This window comes from Simochromis diagramma, unplaced genomic scaffold (assembly GCF_900408965.1).
Source record: "Simochromis diagramma unplaced genomic scaffold, fSimDia1.1 OVJJ01000596.1, whole genome shotgun sequence".
Taxonomy (NCBI): Eukaryota; Metazoa; Chordata; class Actinopteri; order Cichliformes; family Cichlidae; genus Simochromis; species Simochromis diagramma.
In genome coordinates this window covers 16111787-16132428 of record NW_024387245.1, presented here as the reverse complement: position 1 = coordinate 16132428, position 20642 = coordinate 16111787, and the positions used below count along the sequence as shown (strand labels likewise).

General features: G+C 39.8%; 2 protein-coding genes across 3 annotated transcripts in view; one reads left to right on the top strand and one right to left on the bottom strand.

Annotated features, from left to right (window-relative positions):
* Positions 1 to 10467, bottom strand: part of LOC120714648 (poly [ADP-ribose] polymerase tankyrase-1) — a 106607-nt gene extending 96140 nt beyond the window's left edge. Inside the window, exons 1-3 of one of the 2 annotated variants that reach the window (XM_040000992.1) lie at positions 9916 to 10467; positions 8209 to 8324; positions 4040 to 4148 (exon numbers count right to left, since the gene is read on the bottom strand). In XM_040000992.1, coding sequence (XP_039856926.1) covers positions 4040 to 4148; positions 8209 to 8324; positions 9916 to 10420 — 730 coding nt within the window. In that variant the 5' untranslated portion in view covers positions 10421 to 10467. The remainder of the gene's footprint in view (positions 1 to 4039; positions 4149 to 8208; positions 8325 to 9915) is intronic. The other variant, XM_040000991.1, reaches the window with a different exon arrangement.
* Positions 10468 to 17714: 7247 nt separating this feature from the next.
* cldn23.1 (claudin 23.1) lies at positions 17715 to 20048 on the top strand. Its single transcript, XM_039999950.1, has one exon. The coding sequence runs from the start codon at positions 17835 to 17837 to the stop codon at positions 18666 to 18668; it is 834 nt and encodes a 277-aa protein (XP_039855884.1). The 5' UTR covers positions 17715 to 17834; the 3' UTR covers positions 18669 to 20048.
* Positions 20049 to 20642: the final 594 nt, after the last annotated feature.

Below are 20642 nucleotides of genomic sequence, written 5' to 3'. Positions count from 1 at the left end.
TTCACACACGGTTGCTGACGCATACAGCCGGCTGTAGCTTTTCAGCTCACAGCCAACACATACCAACACAACAGCATAGAGAGCACAGACGTTAAGGCGGCGAGGCGTGAATGCGGGTGCCGCTCAGGTGCGTCCGCCTCCCCTGCAGCGGCGTTGCAGACCACGCCCCGCCACACACATTAACCAGGTAAAATACATATTTAGGCAGAATTTTGCAAATATCTATTTTTCATTTTTTAGCAGCATAGTGCTTTTTTTCCAATTATTTTTAAAAGTCAAGTCAAGGCTCCAAAAGCCCAAAGGCGACATAAGGGTGGCGGCTCACAACAGTTTTTGTTTGCTGGATCATTTTAGTTCAGCTGGGCGTCTTTCCTTTTGTTATATTTCTTTAAGAGTTCAAAATGTGTTAATTACATAAATAAAATGTAATTTTCTCTGTAGCATTTCATGGATTTCATAAGCAACACACCTTAGTTGTTCACACAAAGCATAAAGGTAAAAAACAATATATACAGTGTTATCTTCATTTTAGATGTCAAAAAGTATTTGTGGTTCCCAGTGTTTTCTTTTGCGTGGAAACCGGCTCCAAATGGCTCTTTGGGTCTTAAAGGTTGCAGACCCCTGCCCTACAGCTACTCTCACTGCGATATTTGATCGAATACAAACAACGTCAAATTTGATTAAGTACAGTACGGGGACAAACAAAAAATTGTGTAGTAAAGACGGGCACTTAAACACATCTCTAGAAAGCAATGTGGGAGGAGGTCAAGGTTATAAGACAGTCACTGAAAAAGAGAGGGTCACACAGCTGGTACTGTCAGCTGTTTTAGGACCTTAAATCAAACAGTCTAAACAAACTGTTGTACAGACCCTAAAGCGAAACGGATGTTGGGGAACCCTAAACCGGGTGCTGTGGACCCTCAAAACTGCCTGTTACAGAAACCCTAAACCAGCTGTTACAAAGATGCAACACCGACAAACAATCTTTTGGCTGATATAAATGCACGTATCAATTCATCAACAAATAGCAAATATTAGCCAATATATCAGTGCGGCTCTGTAAAGACCTTAAATGAGCCATTGTAAAACAAAGCCAGCTGCTATAAAGAGCTATCACAGAGAATTTCACTTGCAACTGATGCTGTGCTTAAAATGTCATGTCAATATAATTAAACAATAAAACACAAAGTGTGTCGTTCATAAATTCATTAAAAGTCAGACTGCAGGATGCCAAACTGAACCTGGAAATGTGAAGTCTTTATTTCCTGGTATGATTCAGCTTGAAGTTTCTGAATTCATCTCATTTCTAAAGTTTTTCAGAAAGTTTTAAAGTCAAGCACTGCTTAGACTGAAAACCAACACTAAACATGACTGAGTGAAGAGAAAGTCAACAGCAGATTTAACCCTTTTTACCTCAATTTCAGTCTCATTCATAATTATTGATAAATCGATAAAACCTCTGAGAGCAGAGTGAAGTTGGTTCTCAGGGATCATCACAGCACCACAAAGCCCATTGCTGCTATGCAATCTTTCAGAGCCCTGGCATCCTGCAGAAACTATGAAAAAAAGAAAAAAGACTGGCACAACTTTCCCTCCTTGTTGCTCTCAGCACTCCAGGCGAGGTGTCACTGAGTGTTCATGCAGTCATTTGTTCTTAGTCCTCATCCTGAGCAATACTTTTCCACAAACATCATAAAGATTACAGCTCAGATTGTTTTCATGTTTGTGGCCAATCGTGTTTACCTCTGATTTTCCTCGGGGATCAGTAACACAGCTCGTCTATTTTTCTGTGGAATTGAATCTTCATTTGTAAATCCACCCAGAAAGCCTTTTTGGAATCCATCGCTCACCTGTCTCATGGAATGACTGCAACTCAATTTCATCTGAGACGTGTGTGAGACAAACGTTACCCCAGGATACAAGTTGGCTTTTTTATTTTTGTTTAAGACTGTCTGCGACACTTGGTTACATGTAATCTCTACACACAGCTGGTTAAATCACACAAATCTCCCGGTGCAGATATGCTGCGAGAGTATCCATAATAAATGATTACGAGCACCCGTGAGGCTAGAACCTGCAAGTTTCACCATAGTTAAGACTCTGCCTACTCACAACAAAAGGGCAGGGAACTAAAAATCAATGAATCAATAAATAAATGCAATGTTGTTTTCTTCAAAACCATCGTGCAGCCTACTCAGACTCTATTTTTGCACAGCAAGTCGCTGTTATCAGTCAGCCCGGTATAGACCGTCTTGAAAGGTACTTTCCTTTCTGCTGCTGACAGGCAGACAACGAGTCGTGATGACAGAGACGGCTAAACAGAGGTCGTTGTGGACTGAAGGGATCAAACACTTTAGTATCGCTTTGCACCATCTCAACAGGAATGTGAACTCACAAGTAAGACGAAAAAAAATCAATGCTCCTTTTGTCCCCTGTGTGGGGTGGGGTGGGTGGGGGACTAACAATAGGCAGTAACACAGTTTACAGATTAGTTGCTGCTTTAAGCTAACTGGGAAATAAAAGCATAGCAGTATAGAGCATGGGCTGGGGTCGTTAAAGTTTCTAATATAATGTCTATATTAGGGCTGCCACGATTAGTCGACTAGTCACGATTACGTCGACTATCAAAATCGTCAACGACTGATTTAATAGTCGACGCGTCGTTTGAAGCTTTGTAAGATCACAAAATACGCAGGAATAAGTAGTAGGATTTAAAAGTGTAATAACAGACTGAAACAGAAGATGGCAGCACTGCATGTACAAGGATGCCAGCTGCCGTTAAACCCCGAAGAAGAAGTAGCTCTGTCCCAGAATTCATAGTGCAGCCCAGCTCAGTTTCCAACAATGGCGACAGCTAGTTAGTTTTAATATTACTCTTATTATTCTTTCTGGGTCACAAAATAAATGTTTAACATATTTTTAGGCGAGAATGTAGCTGTGTAAACCTCAAATATCTGCTCAGTTTATCAAGACACCACATATTTTCAAAAGCGCTCCGACGTTTTCGTAGACGTCTGTTACCCACCAGCTCGATAGCTAGCCGGGGGCAAGGCTCACTAGAGCCGGTGAGAACACCGGACTCCCGGCAAATCGTTTTCAAACCCACCGCCGTCTTTCGCTACTCAGGTTAAACATACATAAGTCACTTAGATAACTTAACAATGTTATTGTTTGGCTTTTTTTTAGTATTTTATTTTTTCCTGAGTAAATCGGTTTGGCTGAGATCAAAGTTAAAGTTTTTACACAGCTGAATAAACGTCAAGCAGACAACTGATTATCAGAAGTGTGAGATGCTCGAGAACATACTCTGGTGTCCTGTTATATTTAGCAAGGAGTTTATTAAACTTCACCGAAACAACCTGCAGATTTCATTAAAATTTAATAAACTGTCATCTTGTCTTTATTTTTAGTTAGCACATACCTTAAACACTTAAATCTGTAAGCTAATGATAGTTATATAAGAGCAGATGTTGCTGGTGCAATAAGCTGTACGCTGTACGTCCAATGGATGCATGATCTGATTAATCGCAAAAATAATCGGTGACTAGTCGACTATCAAAATAATCGTTTGTGGCAGCCCTAGTCTATATAATGATTATACATTTCAAACTCCAGCTTGTGAGCTGCTGCACAAACACACCTCTTCAATTCAAACTTTAATTTTTAGTAAAAAAAATTTAACAAAGCATTATCAACGAAGATGAGAAAATGTATTTAAATGACTGTAAAAAATAAACATTGGCTTTTACCGTACCCAAAGGAGCAATGCAGCAAACTAGAATACTATTATGGCAACCAGTTCGAGCACTGACTGTTTTCTGTTTTGCTTCTGTTCACACGACCGGTTAATTCAATCTTACTGGGCCAACAGACACAAGAAAAATAGCAATACCGAGACCTTCAAATGCCACTAAACACATTTTTGAATGTACTGACGGTTGCTGTGCAATGCATACTTTTTGAGTGAGAGTCATTAATGCAAACCCCTTTGTACAGGTCATGGCCTGGCATTTTTGCCATGTGTGTTTTGTGTGCTCACCTATGCAGACGTCTATCTTGCCCTTGATGGCGGCTTCGTGCAGCGGAGTGTAGTTCCAGTTGTCTCGAGCGTTTGGGTCAGCCCCCTGACACAGCAGCAAGGACACCACCTACAATAAAAAGGTTGTGGCATATGGGTGTTCAGATCGTTCTTTTTTTTTTTAAAACTTTATAACATGTAATAATTGCATGTGTAACACAGACAGAGCAACAGTTTGAAAATAAAAAGTCAAACTACAAACTGCTTTGCTTTGAATTTTGAGTTGTTTTTTTCCTGCAAAACAAATGTAAAAATCTAACAACATACTCTTAAAATTAATGTTGTATTGGTGACAACATCGCACAACCACACCTAATCTGGCTGTACAGCACTTTTGCAGCAACAGCAAAACACGCAAGGTTACAAAAATCGAGGAGCGCACGACTGACCGAAACGTCACCAAAGCGCGGCTTGCAGCAGTGGATGTGATGTGTCAAGAGAGGTGGGACTGAAAGAGATTGAGAGAATGTGTTCACACTTTTGCCGTACGAGCATAATGGCCACAGAACACTTTACCTTTGCACTGCTTGTCAGCAGTGCAAAGCAGAATGCTGAACAATGAAGACAAATAGATGGTCCAAGACTGCAGCTCCTCTAATGGCCTAAAGTAATCTCTCAGATTCTAGTTCTACATATCCACATTTTTTAGCAGAAGTAAGCATGTTTGCATATTGCTAATCTGCAATCTAGCCGCAGCTATCATTAACCCTCTCTCTCTCTGATTTTTTAAACAGCCAGATAATTACGTTTCGAAAGATTTCATAAATCAGTAGGTGATGTCACAGAGGCTACATCAATCTTTTTTTATAATTGCTACTTGCTACACTTTAAAAGAACAATAAAAGATAGGAATGCCAAGGCCTCCACCTCTGACCACCACTCAATCCAAAGGCAAGCAAAGCAAGAAGGGAGTGGGAGACTGACAGAGTGAACTCTGAGGTCATTCAGATGCTGTAACGGTCAGCTGTGGTAATGAGAGAGGTGAGCGTGGAAGTGGAACTGCTGATTTACTAGTTAATTCACGTCCCTATCCTCACCTACGGTTACAAACAGTGGATATGACCGAAAGAATAAGACTGCAGATACAAGCCATGGAAATCAGCTTCCCAAGGGTGTCTAGGCTCTCCCTTACAGAAAGTTGCTTAGTTGGAGCTTAGTCATTCTGGAGCTATGACTCTTTCACACTGAAAACAACTAGTCAAGGTTGTTCAGGCATACTACCTGGGATAACTCCTAGGTGGGGTGTTTTGGCCATGTCCAACTGGGAGGAGACCCCAGGACAGAAGCAGGACACAGTGAAGAGACAATTCCCGTGAGGCAACTTGGGAACACCTCAGCGTCCACTCTCTCCCTTTCCCAGCTGAGAGAGGAAAGTCTGGACTGCCATCATGATCCAGACTAGGGCTGAGCCATATCATACCGTTCACGGTAATACCGGTAGAATATGGGTAAAACGCGCATGCGCAGTGCCTTTGTTTTCATACGCACATGGCGGAAAAAGCATGGCGGCGACAGAGAATGAGGAGGGCGAAAGCGGATTGTTGAATGAAACAAATGAACCAGAATTGATTTGTAAAAATGCTCCAACTTCAGTGCTGTGGAACTGGTTTTGGCTTTTATCTGTCAGATACACAACAAAGCACAATTTCTGGTAGCGCATGCTAGCGGGCCGTCGTTATTACTGTTTTTCGGAAAATACGGCACACTCAAAATCATTCTTTTGATTTTCTGAACAATCGACAGTTCCCCTTATAATCCTGTGTGCCTTATGTATGAATTCTGGTTGTGCTGACCTCGAACCGAGTTTATGTCGTACACGGCGCTCGAAAATCTGTCAAAAAATGTTTTAGTACAAAGCTAGGAAGCTGCACCGCTTGATGGATTGTCGGAGAATTACGGCTATTCTAGGCAGGAGCCTCGCGGAGTGATACGTGCTGTACTTCAACATAATATTACCGCATTGTGTGTGTATAACCTCTTTTTAAGTTTTGTGAATATTATACATGGTTATGCTGAGGATATGTCGGCCAATTTCCACTGGAAATGCCTTTTGGTTAAACTGTCAGCAAGGAATTAGCTTTAATGCACATAAAAAAAAACAGCTGCTCGTTTAAGTGAAAATACATTGATGGGGTTTGTTTTTTGTTTGGTTTTTTTGCACTAATAAAGTTGTGGAGTTTTGTCTCGCGTCAGTTATACCGTCAGTTATATCATTATTGCAAATTTTCAAATATATATCATGATAAATATTTTTGGCCATATCGCCCCGCCATAATGCAGACACAGATAAATTGATTTAAAAAAAAAAAAAAAAACAAGGCAGTTGTCCACTTTCAATGTTTTAGCTGTGTGTGAGTGATCAATTTTAGTTTCCAAGTATCTGTCATCAAAATGTTAACCGCTGCTGTGATAATACATTCGCATTACTGCTCCAATTTTCTGTGCTCTCCAACAAAGCTCCAAAAGCTCTCTAACATTTGAAACCGTGAATGCTGGATTGATTACTGTAGTAAAAAGCCAGGAAGACAAAAAGGATTAGCACATCTGTCAGAGATAATCCAAAACATCTGCATGCTCACTCATGAGCAGAATAAGAAAGGGGGAATGAGAGTCATTTTCCAGATATGCTCAGTGTAATCTGTATAGCTGGAACCTTCATTAGGAGCTCATTTTAACTTCTTCTTTGGCGACATATAAAAAACTTTGTGTGTGACTCGATATAAATCCAGTTAAAGTTGGATTAAAAACTTGAATGAATGTCAGGCATGGCTAGATGGATGAAGATAAATCGCAGCAAAAAAAATTTCTGGCACAACTTCACTTGCTTCCAAGGTGCATGGAGAGGATAAAAGAATTCACAAAGCAGGAACTCCAGCAACACTTGAGGGAAGATGAACAACTTTAATAACTGACCAACGCGTTTTGGCTTGTGGCCTTCATCAGGGTCATAGTAAAACATTGTAAAAATTGCTTAAATACAAGACAGGAAACAGAAAAAAAGAGGTGGCAATATAAATTTTATCCGGAAAAAAAGAGAAGCATCTTGGATATTCCGTTTTAAGAGTCTGCACCCCAGAGGTATGAATGAGGATTCTTCTATCAATGAGTTTTTATGAACTACACCTTTTCTCTTTTTTTACCAGTTAAATTACTCTCACATGAGTAATGTTTATTTAATTAATCTTATTATTTTAGCCAAAGAAGAAGTAACGTTTTAGACATCTCATCTTAAGTCTACAATTTAAGTCTAAATTTTAGATATTTTACATTTTAGAGACATAAATAAGGATCTTTTAACAAATGTGCTTTTACCATTAAAGACCCCCCCCTTTTTTTTTTTTACCTGTGTGTATATTTATAGCATCCTCCTTATGCATTTCATGCATGTGTTATTTTCAGACATATGGGGATTATGTCACCCCCCTCCTCCTCATCAGTAATGATCTAGTCCGGTATTTACTTGGGCGTGACTCAGCCAATTAACCAATACCTACCTATTATATGTCAGCTGACCTATCTATGAAGTTTAGATTGGATGAAGAACCAGGTGGATTTCTGGTTGTGGAGAGCATCGAGGGGAGAGCACTGCTGAACCAAGCAGAACTTGACTCTCTGACCCGTCCAGGGTGTACACTGTCGCTTAACCTAAGACAGCTGGGATAGCCTCCAGCGGAAGAAGATAGATGGATGTTCTACTTGTACAATAATTTTTCAATTAAAATCCATTTCATAATTTGTTGTACAAAAGAGTGCCTTGGCATCCTGTATGATCAGTTTCGGTCAGTAAAATCTTAGCATCTTCATCTCTGCCTCAAGAAATGCTTCTGTCTTTCCCTCAGTGCTGCAATCTACAAACCACACATCATAGCAGCACTCACCACCATCTTGTAAACCTTCCCTTTCACTCTTGCTGCCATCGTTCTGTCACAAATCACCCCTGACACTCTTCTCCACCCACTCCACCCTGGCAGTCCTCTCTTCTACACTTCTCTTGTGAGGTGAAGAAGAGAGTGTGGTGTTTAAAACTCATCTAGGAAGCATCTACTTACGTCACTACAAGGTAAACCCTCCTGAATGCAAACATGACAGAAGTCTTCTGATGAGTACATTAACATGGTATGAAGCCTCACCTCAGAGTGACCAAATGAGCAGGCGTTGTGCAGCGGGATGAGACCTCCGTCATCTCGTGCATGCACATTAGCACCCGTCTGAAGCAGATGGTCCACCACATCTTTCCGCCCAAAACCTAAAAGAGAGGCAGAAAGGGAGACGAGTGCTGAAAATAAAAGCAGAAGATCAACTATGAAGCCAGAGCACTAAAAACAAGTTACGGCAACAGCCTTGTCTGGCAGGTCTGGACTTAGTTTTACTGTTTAATCACGTAAATTTTTCATGTTCATCTACAATAAATAAGTCATTTAATTATGTTTTTTTTCTATTTACATGCCAGTTTTGTCTCAAACTCACTTTGTAACTCAAGAGAATCTGTTAATTTGGCTCAGGCTACTGAGGATTAGAAAGGCTTGTGATGTAAAACAGCTGTGCATGTTTTTCTTTTTTGTTTCTGGACTGCTAAAGCACTTTTAGAAAAAGCATTCATGCTCTTCTTCCTCAAGGAAAAATGAACAGTCGATTGTGACAGAGGCGTTCATTAAGTGAAGCTAAACTAAGGTCGATGTTCTGTCACAGTGATGACTGTTTACCTGCTGCAGACTTTAATGTCAATGCATATATAAATGATTGATATACCTGTATTTTCAGTATGCAGATGAATAAAAGTGTATTGCTTGTGCCTTTTGAAAAGCTGGCAGCTTTATTTTTTTATTTAAATAAGAAAAACATAATAAGCAATTTCCACACATGCAGTGCACAAAAGGTAAGTTTGAAGATTCAAACGTCCAACACAGCTGGACAACCAGTGGATTATATTACATCTGCTCAACCACTTAAACCTTATATTTTCTGTTTTACTGGAACATGTAAATAATGTACATGCACCTTTCTGAGTCTTTAGATATAAAATCACTCTAGTTTCTTCAATTATTTGTTTCTGTTTTCCATTTAAATGTCACATGCCCTTTTTAAGCCAGCTTGCAAACATTTAACATATTAAAAATGCAAATTACCATATGCCTCTATCTACAAATGCCACACACACACACACACACACACACAACGCACCATTACTCAACCACGATGTTATTTAATGCTCTCATTATTTAATTTGTGTCCTCTCTCCACACATTTGGCACGTAATATTTGCTTCTCCTTTGGAAATCAATTATTAATGGCATTTTGGGTGTGACTGAGTGTAGTGTAACAACGCAGTAACACAGGAAGATGTTTCTCTGTTTTCTCTGTAGGAAATTGTTAAAGTACAAGCAGTCCGAGGCAGCTCTACATTAAGCAAAACGTACTCCGCGGTAAGTTATGGTGAACACGGTTACATTATACTGGAATGCAATCCAATTTTACAGACTAAATTGATCGTTAATTTAAGGAGCGCAGCAAATTAATGGATCATGAGCTGGTTTTATGGTTTAATGAGGCTGAAAAGTGGTTTTGACTAAAAATTAAATATTAGATATTTAATTTTAATGTTTCGGACATTAGCTGAGTGTTTTGTTTCTTCTTTAGAAGTGTATGTCAGATCTTTGCTCCTTAAAAACTTGATGAGTAATCTACTGCTAAAGCATGTGCTTGCTTCTCACTCGTGGATTTTAATATTAGTTTCTTCCTGGTCACTCCCACACCTTAAACGCACCTTACAGCTAGACAGCCTGTAAATAAGCGTGATTCAAGTAAAAGGGGAAAAAAGTGGTTTTCGTTGTCTTTACCTGCAGCAAAATGCAGGGGTGTCGATTTGCGTCCAGCCATGTCTTTGGCGTTCACATTCACCGCATCCACGAGTTTCTTCACCCTGGAAACATCACCATTTCTGCAGGCTTCAAACAACTCCCTGAAAGCACCGTTTGCACCGCTGCTTCCCGGGTTCCCGCTGCTCGAGTCGGGCGTAGAACCGGGACTGGTGCCGCTACCTTCGGTGGTGGTCGGGGAGCTAGCACTGCTGCTAGTGGTGCTGCTGCTGGTGGTGGTGGTGCTGCTGCTGCTGCTACTGGTAGTGAGGGCCAAAGCAGGGGAGGTTGTGGTGGGAGAGGCTGGTGTTACCTCACCGTCACCGGTGTTCTCCATCGCGGCTCCGTGGGGAAGGGAGCTGGCATCATCAATGGATGCTAGCAGAGAGCTGGACGGGGTGACAGGGTGAGAGGAGCAACGGGGCGGGGAGGACAGGAGGGAGTTTGGCTGCGGCTGCTGCTGAGAGGAGCGACGAGATGTCGCCATTTTCACAACACAACAGTCCCCACTAGCAACAATAACACTGCTGACAACTTCCTGTCAGGAAAGCCAAACTTCCGCTCGGTTTTGCGTGGATTTATGGATTTAGGGTCAAAAATATCTTTAATTCAAATACAGGAATATCAGCATGTCTTCACTGGTAAGATTTCAAATTAAGACACGAGTACACACAAAATCTGGAAATGTTTTTTTATGAAGTTGCATTTGTTTTGGAGAGAAAAATATTTTTTTTTTTATTCAAGTGGAAATAGAAATAAAATTAAAAGATAAAATTGCCACCTTTATTTATTTTTATGCGCGTACCCTTTTTTCTATATGTCTTTTTAAAAAGACATATATTTATACATATGTTTTCTATTCTATTTTGCCTCCATGCTCACGTTAATATTTCCACTATTCTCAGCTGAATACATGAAAATGTTTTATGTCGTTAAAAGACTGCAAAATAAAATTAATATTAATGAGTCTGGGTGTTACTAGTTTTCTTTTTTTTTTTTTTAAGTTTAACCCCTAATTTCATTATAATTTGATAGGTAAGAAAGAAAGACGTGTAGCAAATAATGTGCACGCATACATGGAAGATGCAGGTTTGGTTTTTTGTTTTTTTTTTAGATGAAAGCAGAGTTTGCATGATGCAGACACTCATTGTTGTACCTCTATCCTGATCTCCACGAATATACGGACAACAATTTGATGGTCAGGTAAATTGGTTGGACTGAAAATGAGTGAAAAAGCAGACATTATCCAAAGAAAAACTTTGAAAGACCTTCAGAAAGCCTGGAGAGCTATTACTCTCCAGACTTTCTGAAAGGTCTGGCTCCTTGCAAGAAAAATATAAAGAATTCAGAGGTGGCTCAAGACTTTTGCACGGTGCTGTATGTTGTGGCTGAGATTGCAGCGTGGGGCCCCCCTAGTGGCTGTGGGAGCTCCGTGCATCTACATAGTCTGCAAATAACAAGACTGTTCTGTATGCAGTCTTCTCAGTCCACTGCTTTGAGTCATTGCTTTGCGCTTAGAAACGTCAGGTGTTCTGGCTCAACACTGCCACCTGATGGAGACATTTGGTAATAGTTGGAGATGTTGAAAAGAACATTTAGCTTCTCATATTGTATTATTTCAAACTGTTGATGAGATTTAAATAAAGATCAAGTCAGCCATCAGTCCACAAAATTTGTGTCAATAAAGAATCTACACATTTCCATTCAGATGTTAAAGGGTTGTCTTACTTTTAACATCATCGAAAGTTAATAGCTATTTTTTTATTCTTTACTTTTTTCACTTTTTCACTGCATGTGTTTGAAGTTTGACAAGCCAAATGACAGTCTCCTCTAACACCATGAAAACTCTGGCAGATTTGAGCTAAGGCCCTTTTTGCTGTAAAGCAATGCTGTGAGAAATGACTGGCAAGTGAACCACACATCAAAGGCAGACTCTGGGTGCAGAGTTTTATAAAATGTGAACAGTTTACTTAAGAATATTCTAGTGGTTTCATTAATTGCCCACTAGAGAGTGGCAGATAGTCTCTGAGAAAACTGGAAGCTTTTGCTGTAGTTCTTTATAATCTTGCTCCTAAATTTAGTACTATATGTAACCTATTTTCTCACATATTGTCAGTTGCCTATAGTTTATACTTAAGATTCTTTTGTTTTAGTCAAGCTCACAAATTCAGGTTTTAAACACTTTAGCAATATAAAGTTTCAAAAGCATAAAGGTCCTAGTTTTTCTTAAATGAATGAGGATTCTGACAAATTTTGACTAATATTTGTCCTTACTGATGTCAAATAAATTAATTTATTCTATTTTCTAACACAGTTATCTTTTTGATAAGTATTAGTCAAAACACTTACCTACCTTTTTGCATAAACAAGAAACCCAAACAAAACTATTTCTCTCACAAAAATCTAGTAAATGCAATTAAATTCATGAAAAAATAGGCATATTTTCAAAACGTATGCACTCTCTGTATCCGTTTGAAATTTATGACATGGTGAACATATAACATTGGTATGTGCAGTATTTCTTCAATAGGATCAGGAAGTGCAGGTTATGTCTGGCTTTGTGTGAGTTGTTATTTTTTAAGGTCTCTAGAGTTCCTGTCATTCCTTGTTTGCATCAGACTTGTACCTGGTGAACCTTTTCCTTTGTTTTCTAGTTAAAGCGATAAAGGGTTGCTGAAAAAGCCTTAGCCAAAAATGTTGCATATTCTGGAATTAAATGCATGTGTAAATTATTAATTATCCCTGATTATCAACAAATAGCTTTTTGCCATTTGTATTTGTGATGCTAGTCATTAACATAAAATGCACAGTGAAGAAAGGTTAGAAATGTGAGGTCAAAATTTCAGCGTATGTTTGCACACATCATTGTTCCTGAGGGCTCACAACCTGGAAAATGAAAACTACTTCACATGAACAAACTGTTACATTGCATGAGTGGTATGTATTTGCTAACCAAAACTTGCTGTCATCCAAATCATTTGCTCCAGTTTCACCTTATAAATATCTGTGATGTGTGGCATGATACAAATGCTGTGAAGTTATGTAGCTTACATACAACCGGTGGTGGAAGACTGACATTAATATATGAAACTTTGAATGAAGACAGCTAAAGGTTGGGTTTTTCTTTCAGATTGTGATTTATTTTTTATGACTTACCTAGAAAGAAAGAAAGAAAGAAAGAAAGAAAGAAAGAAAGAAAGAAAGAAAGAAAGAAAGAAAGAAAGAAAAAGTTGAAATAACTACAGAGGGATAAAGTTGATGAGTCATACTATGATGATAAGGGAAAGAGGCATTGTGTACAAATGATGTGGTAAAAGGATTGGTTCACAAAGTCTGCCTGGTTTGTTCACATACCTGTCATACCTGGTTTATTTGTCCTCTGTGTGTCAAAGAACACAAACAATTCTGAGGAAAAATAAAGATACAGATGGCTTCAAGAACACATGACTTTGTATTTTATTGTGTATATTTCAGATATTTCTTGCAAAGTAATCTTACTTTAAAAATGTCACATTTTTTATTAATTTGGTAAACAGCTGCTATTGAAGGCAGTAGGAAAATACAGTTGCTCTTATCAGTGCACTGAAATAAAATAAAATACTTAAATGTTGAGCTTCCTTTGGTGACTTGAGCAATCACAGTTAATTGCAAAATTTGACACACTGGGTACTGGAAGCTCAAAGGAGATGTTGATGGACAAATACCATCGTAGTTGAAACGGGGTCGGCCTAAACAATGTAGGGTCTGGCTTTAACATCTGCCTCTCATAGGTTGTTGACTTTCTCAGAAATTGATTCACTTTCCTTAAAGAGATCAGTAAAGCTGCTAGCTCTGTGAGATAGTCACCCTCATCTCAATTCTTTGACAAGGTGTTTACAGCACTGAGTATCATGCATGATCCCCCCTACCTATGGAGAGACCTTATTAGCATTCGTTAATAATCGGGTTTCTTTTGATGCTCTGGCAGAATCTCACATCAAGCACAACCAGAAAGAGGGAAGAAGCTAGAAAAACCAGGATATAAAAAAATAGAAACAAACACATGTGTGGACAGAATATTGAAAGAGAGGCACGGGAGAGAAAAAAAACAAAGAGAGTGAGGCAGAAAGGTATTCAAGCTGCTCTCAATAGATTCCTGCAGAACTACATTCTTGCCAGTTATGATTCCCCAACACACGGAACCCACATGCCATGCAAATCAAAGTCATGATGACTCCAGGTCTCACATATATATTTCTATAAACCTGGCCAGTCAGTTCAGTGTGAATTTTGTAATGAAGTAAAATACTGGCTCAGTCTCCAGCAGTAGCAGCTAAAGCATTATTTGGACTTTTCACTGTAGAAAAGTCCAAAATCTCAAAAGTCAGAAAATTTCTGAAAATCTTCTTCAGAAATTTTACAGTTTTTCGTCCTGACATTTCCATTCATACTTCACCAAAATAAAACATTGAAATAATTTAAATAATTTGTGATAGTTCACAGAAAAATACTAAATAAATAAAATGTAAAATAAGCAAAAACTTAGTTTTATTACTACAGGACTGTTAGGGCAACAAGAACTTTATCTGTAGTTTTGCACTTCCATTTCTTAAAATGTAAGCCCACAGCAGAATTTCTTTGTCCTGCAGAAAAACTGAAACATACTGTTGAAAATGCACTCCTTTTATTCTTCCTTTTATTTTGTTTCTGTCTGCCCTAAAGGTTTGCAGTAAATTGGGATAAAATAGCAATGAAATTAGCAACTTCTTCCTCCTGGAATCTGCTGCACAATCAGCTTAAACCTTAAGGAATTCAGGGGGATTTTCAGTGACTTGGATGCAGTTACTTCAGGCTGCAAACGTTTTACCTGAATATTATTACCTTTGATAATTGCCCTATTAATATATTTATTCTTTATTGATATAGAAGTTTATCAGTTTCGGTTATTTCTGTGTTTTTATTCTTATAGCATCATTTAACTGGTGTATGGATCTGATGTATGCTTGTGGTACTGGCATAGCTGGACTGGCCATCGGGCATACCGGGCATTTGCCAGATGGGCCGGTGGTGATTTTTTGTTTTTATGGGCAGATGTTTTATAAATAATGAAAGGTGGTGGATTGGCCAGATTCTGGCAGATCTGTAAAAAGAACTAAATTGTTTGGCGGTGGCCATGGCGGAGCTTCCACAGATTTATTAACATTAGCAAGTGGTGGAGGCCAGCAGGTGGATGAGGGAAAGGTGAGCCGGAGGAGGAGAGATCCTAGGCGGCTGCCGGTATTAGGTGAACTGAACTTCAGGTGAGAAGTTATCCCCTGCAGTCTATCTGGGTCAGATATACACCAAGTTTAGGTGTAGTTTATTTTCATTGTGCTGACTTTTTACAGTCAGTTACAATAAGTGCATACTAGCTAGTGTGTATACAGCTGGGCGGGTGCTATGATGTAAAAACGGAATCGTCTCGTATTCAGAGAAAATATTATGTGTTTCGTATTGAGCTGAAAAGGAACACAGTTTGTCCCCTACTTCAGCTAGAATTAAGAAAAAGACCCAAAGCTGGAGTTATTCTGTGTCTTTAAGCTGTCAGCGGCATCTTCTTCTCTCATTCTCTTCCCTTTCCTCTCCTGTTGCTACTTCAATCATGAAACTGATCAATGATCAGCTGATCGGCTTTTCTCTCTTGTTTATTTATCGCCCGCTTTGCGCCAGAAAGAGGAAACCAGCGAATGTCGCGCTAAACTTCAGCAGCACGTTTAAGCTTGATCAGCTGTTGGTAGAATTTATTTAATGTTAATTTCTAGTATCAGTTGATGTTTGCTGGAACCACAGCTGTAAAAGCTGCTGGTCTTGATATCGGTTTGGTTATCTGGTGAGAGGGAAACATGAAGATGAAACCAGGAGATGTCCTTACTGAATCATCAGAGCTGAACAGGTGATGGAGAAACAGGTTTACCTTTTAGGTGACATGAATGAGTTGAAGGGAAGTTATGAACTGTTTCTGAGAGACAAATAACACCAGGATCCTTTTTTAGGTAGCTGACAGCTGGTAACTGTGCAGGGGCGCATCTAGCAAAGTTTTGCCAGGGGGCCAGGTAGCAGTAGTGGTTTTTGATACGGGCGACATGGGCGGTTGCCCCTGGGCGGCATCACGGGCATCGGCAAAAATAAATAAATAAATTGCTTGTACTCATGCTGCCCCACATCAGCCAGCGCGCATTGGGAATGGCATAGGCACCGATTGGCTTTCTGTCGGCCATTTGCTGGGCGTAAGGGCGCCCTCCGTTTGCGAGGAGCGCCTGCTGCTTGTGGCACAGGGAGGAGAGGGCGGGGAGGCAGGGAATTCTCTGGCTGGCTGGAGCTCGCGAAATAAAAGAAAATAAAAAAACCCAACAAACATGAAAACACCAGACATTATGATACAGATTTATAATTTGCACCGATGTTTTTCTGAAATTCTATACACGAAAAGTGAGCGCGAGAGCCCTCAGTGTGCCTGCTCGCTGCTGTAGTCAAAGTAAACTTTATTGTCATCTCCGCTACATACAGTACAGTATATAGAGACGAGACAACAAGGCTCCAGTTACAGCAGTGCAAGTAAACAAACAATATATATAAGAAAAGTAAGAAAATAAATATACACTTTAGGACCAGGGGTAAAGGGATGAATAACAATTTAAAATTTATATTTTACAGTTTGATGATTTAAAGTCTCACACACAACCTGAGGGAGTGTTCGTAGTGTGTTGTAGATAGTTCAGGAGGTAAACTCGACTTTGGGTTTTGGCTAAGCACTGTTTTGGAATACCAGAATAGGGAGGGTGGTGTAGGTTTAAGTTTATTAGATTGAGACATATATAACAACATGACAGTGTACATCACTGTCACAACAGAGTTAGTTTTTATTCAAAGGCTTTATGGTTTTTTGTATAATACCTCTAGTCAAAATGCCCGGGCCGATTTTTCGTCCAAGTCTAGCCCTGGGTCCTGGTACACAACTCTACTAAATACACTACTCGCTTTCTTAATCAGAACACTTAAAAAAAAACAAACCTTTTTTCTGATGAAACAAGAGTTAAAATAAATAAATAAAACGTTTTAGTTATTTAACCTCCTAAAACTCTTCCACAGCATGCATTTTTAATTTCTCTTTGATATTTGAGCATATTGGGACCCGATGAATGTAAAAACAAAGAATTACCAGATCCTTTTTTTAATTTTTTTTTTTTTTTTTACCTGATTTCTGTTTCTAAGAAAAATGAGAGCCACATATGAGGATATTCATTAAAAATTTTGATAGAACAGAAGCTGTATAATGTCCTCGTAAGTGGATATCAGGCCCTTGTAGAGCAAAATTGAGTATTTTGGTCTAAATAACCCAAAATATGATGTTCACATATGTGGACGCCAGGTCCTAGGAGGTTAATGCAACAGGAGATCCGAAAAATCATATCTTGCCTAAGTTTTTAAGTCTGGGTAGCTTTCACTATTAGAAGCTTTAAATACCTCCTAAAAGCGGAAGACACGTTTGCACCACGCTTCAAACAGCTACTCTGAAAAGAAAAACCTCTATCTTTCTTATCCTTTATCACTTATCACACTTTGGCACGACAAAAAGCCTAATCGAAACTACCCCCGCCCCCCACCGCTCGCGCACTCTGCTTTTTGCAGTTACAGGTGAAGATGTAAGCGCACCCCGCCCATACGCACACAGCGCCACACCTGTCCTATTTGGGGACAGAGGCAGGCAAGACTGGCAAGGGAAGATGAAGGCCCGCCCACTGCTGAGTTTCAGTCGGACTTGTTTTTTAGGACGACGCCGTCAAAGCTGATCGCCCCAGTAGAAATTCGTCACTGCAACGTGTTTAGGAGTAAGAAGAGGCACATCAGCAGCAGCAGCAGCAACCACCACAACAACCGCGATCATGCCGAGGGAATCAACGCAGGAGTGGATGCGGCTCTCTTTGCGCACTCCGGGCATCCTGATCTTCGGGATGGTCATGGCTCCCTGCGGCTGGGTGCTGGACTTGGTCGCAACCGTGGCCCCAAACTGGAGGACTCTGAACGGTATTAGCAATCTTCCTCCCGATAACTTCTATGAACAAGGAATCTGGGATATTTGTATTGCATCCACAATAAGCTCCGGTGCTCGGTGCGGCCAAACGGACACCCAGTACTTCAGTAACAAGATCATACAGCCCGCACAGGGTATGATGGTGGCCTCTCTCATCCTGACTCTAATCGGGTTGGCTGTTGCCATCCCGGGGGTCCGCTGTTGGAAAGACAGGCCTAACTGGGTAGTTGCCGGTCTGGGTGGACTGCTGATCTTTTGCTCAGGCGTCTTGACCATCATACCGATCTCTTGGTACACGCACAGCCCCCCAAACATCACAACGCCCAATGTCAATACAGCATTGATAACTCCGCGAGTCGGCTACTGCATCATTCTGGGCTACATCGGCGGGATATTTGAAGTCTTGGGCGGTTTAGTTATGTTCATCGGGATCTGCCGCTGCTGCGGAGGGAAGAACCGAGGAGAGGTCCGGGTTGAAGAGGTCATGCGTCGCAGAGAACCGAAGACCCCGACCAGGCGCGTTGAAGTGCCGAATCTCAGTCGGGCCAGGAGCGCTGCCAGCAACAGTAGCGTCCCGTACTCCAGGGACTCAATGGATGACGATGTGTCCTTCCCACGGGCCAAGAGCCCCCCTGCCCGCTCAGTGAACACCGTCAACAGCAGACCCTTTGATGCCGACCTCTGAGAAGCCAACAGTACCCTCCACAACTGACCATCAACACAGGAAAAGAAAACTTTGAAAACTGGACTAAGATGAAAAATCTTTTAGCAGATTACTGCAATAACACAAGAACGTCAGAACACACTCCTAGAGATATTTTAGGGCCATAAAGGAATTTTTCAGTGGTAAGAGATCCAATAACCTACTTTAGATTCTCTGTTGCAGTGTTTCATCGTTAAAAGTTGAAGGAAATGGAACATAAAAGTTTGGTTAATGTAGGTGTGACATGGTCATGGCTGCTTATTAATGTGACTGTGGGTGTACCAGACCCCCTGATTGTAGTTAAATTATCATTGTAATAGATTATAGTCAAGTGGTGTCCAGTGTATATAGTCCAGTGTATAATGGATAATATAAAAATGGAAGGAGCCAGCCTGGAATGGAGGGCTCTAGAGTATTAAAAAAGAAAAGTAAATAACATTAAAATTGATTCATGGAGAAAAAAATATATTTCTTGATGATAATCTGTATAAATTCTAAATATGATTCTACGCTGTAAATATCCCTCATCCTGAAGGGCGCTTGGACATTTTATTTTCTGTGTAGCTGTGTGGCTACATTAAATATTCCAGCCTTTTTTCTCTTTCATGTAAATGCTCTATAGTGATGAACTTTACAGTCCCTTCATCTTGAACCCTGAAATGATTACTGTTGTACTCATTGATCTGTGATACATATGCTGGTAATTAAATTTGCTCTCCATTTCCTAACAAGATGTGACTGTCAATTCTTTACAAACTTTTCTGACATTATGATGGAATGTAACGAAAGTAGTAAAGCAACAATTTCAACAAAGAAAACTCCATAACAGAATGAACATTGATGCTGATTTATAACAGGACTATAGAAGAGTCATAACTTTGGCAATATGTTCTTTGATCAGCAGGCACGTTATGTGATCCATTGCTTTGCCATACTTAGTCAAATGTATAAAATGTGGTACATTGCACAATGATATATATTTTTTCTCTCACCCTGTTTGCTGTCTTAACCTCACCAGTATTCAGACAATGCAGTCTGACCGGTCTGAGAGGTTGGTTTCTTTGTTTATCTTGTCCAACTACATTATCTCTTTTGTTTCAGATGCCTTAGCATTTGAAACGAGGTGAAAATGTAATGAACGTTTGTCTTTCTATAGTCTCCATTAAGTCTTTCGTGAATAAACAGGCTTGCAAAATGGCATGGTTTTTCCTGCAGGACCTGTTGCATGTTACAACAATGGAACGGACATAGATGATGAATAAGAATGTTTTTATTACAGTTCTTTGTGTGCTGACACTGCCCCGAAGAACAGATCAACTCTCAGCGGTTAAACTGAAGAATAAAGACAGAAAATAAATTGAATGGTTCTAAATTGTTTATAGATGTGAATAGTTGGCTGTGTCTCTGTCATGGCTGCCAGCTGGGATACAGTTCCTGCAACTCTGAAGTGGACAAATGGTTAAGAAAATGAATGGATGCATGGATGAAAACTTAGTAATGTCACAGTTCCTCAGTTCCACCTGAAAAATGGCAAAAATATAGCACAGATTTGAGGAGGGACTGTGTTTCTTCACACTGCTATGGATTAGAATGCCTTGAACAACTTACTAAACAAGATCGGTGTAAGTGCTATTATTTCTACATTTGTCCTTACATCATTTCCCCATTTTAATTTTTTTAAAAATTATTTTTAGGTTAAATGTTGTGGATGGTCAAGACAAGCCACATCACATGTTGCGATTATAATATGATACATTTAACTATCATACAAGCTATATCATGAGACATAGTCTGGTCAGTCTGAGAGGTTGAGTTTTTGCATATCATCCAACAACATTATCTCTTTAATTTCAACTGTATTAGCATTTGAAATGAGGTAAAAATGGGGGAAAAGCAATTTCCTCAGTTAACTTTTTTTTAACTAGTGCTTGATCACAGGAAATCATGTGTTTGGTT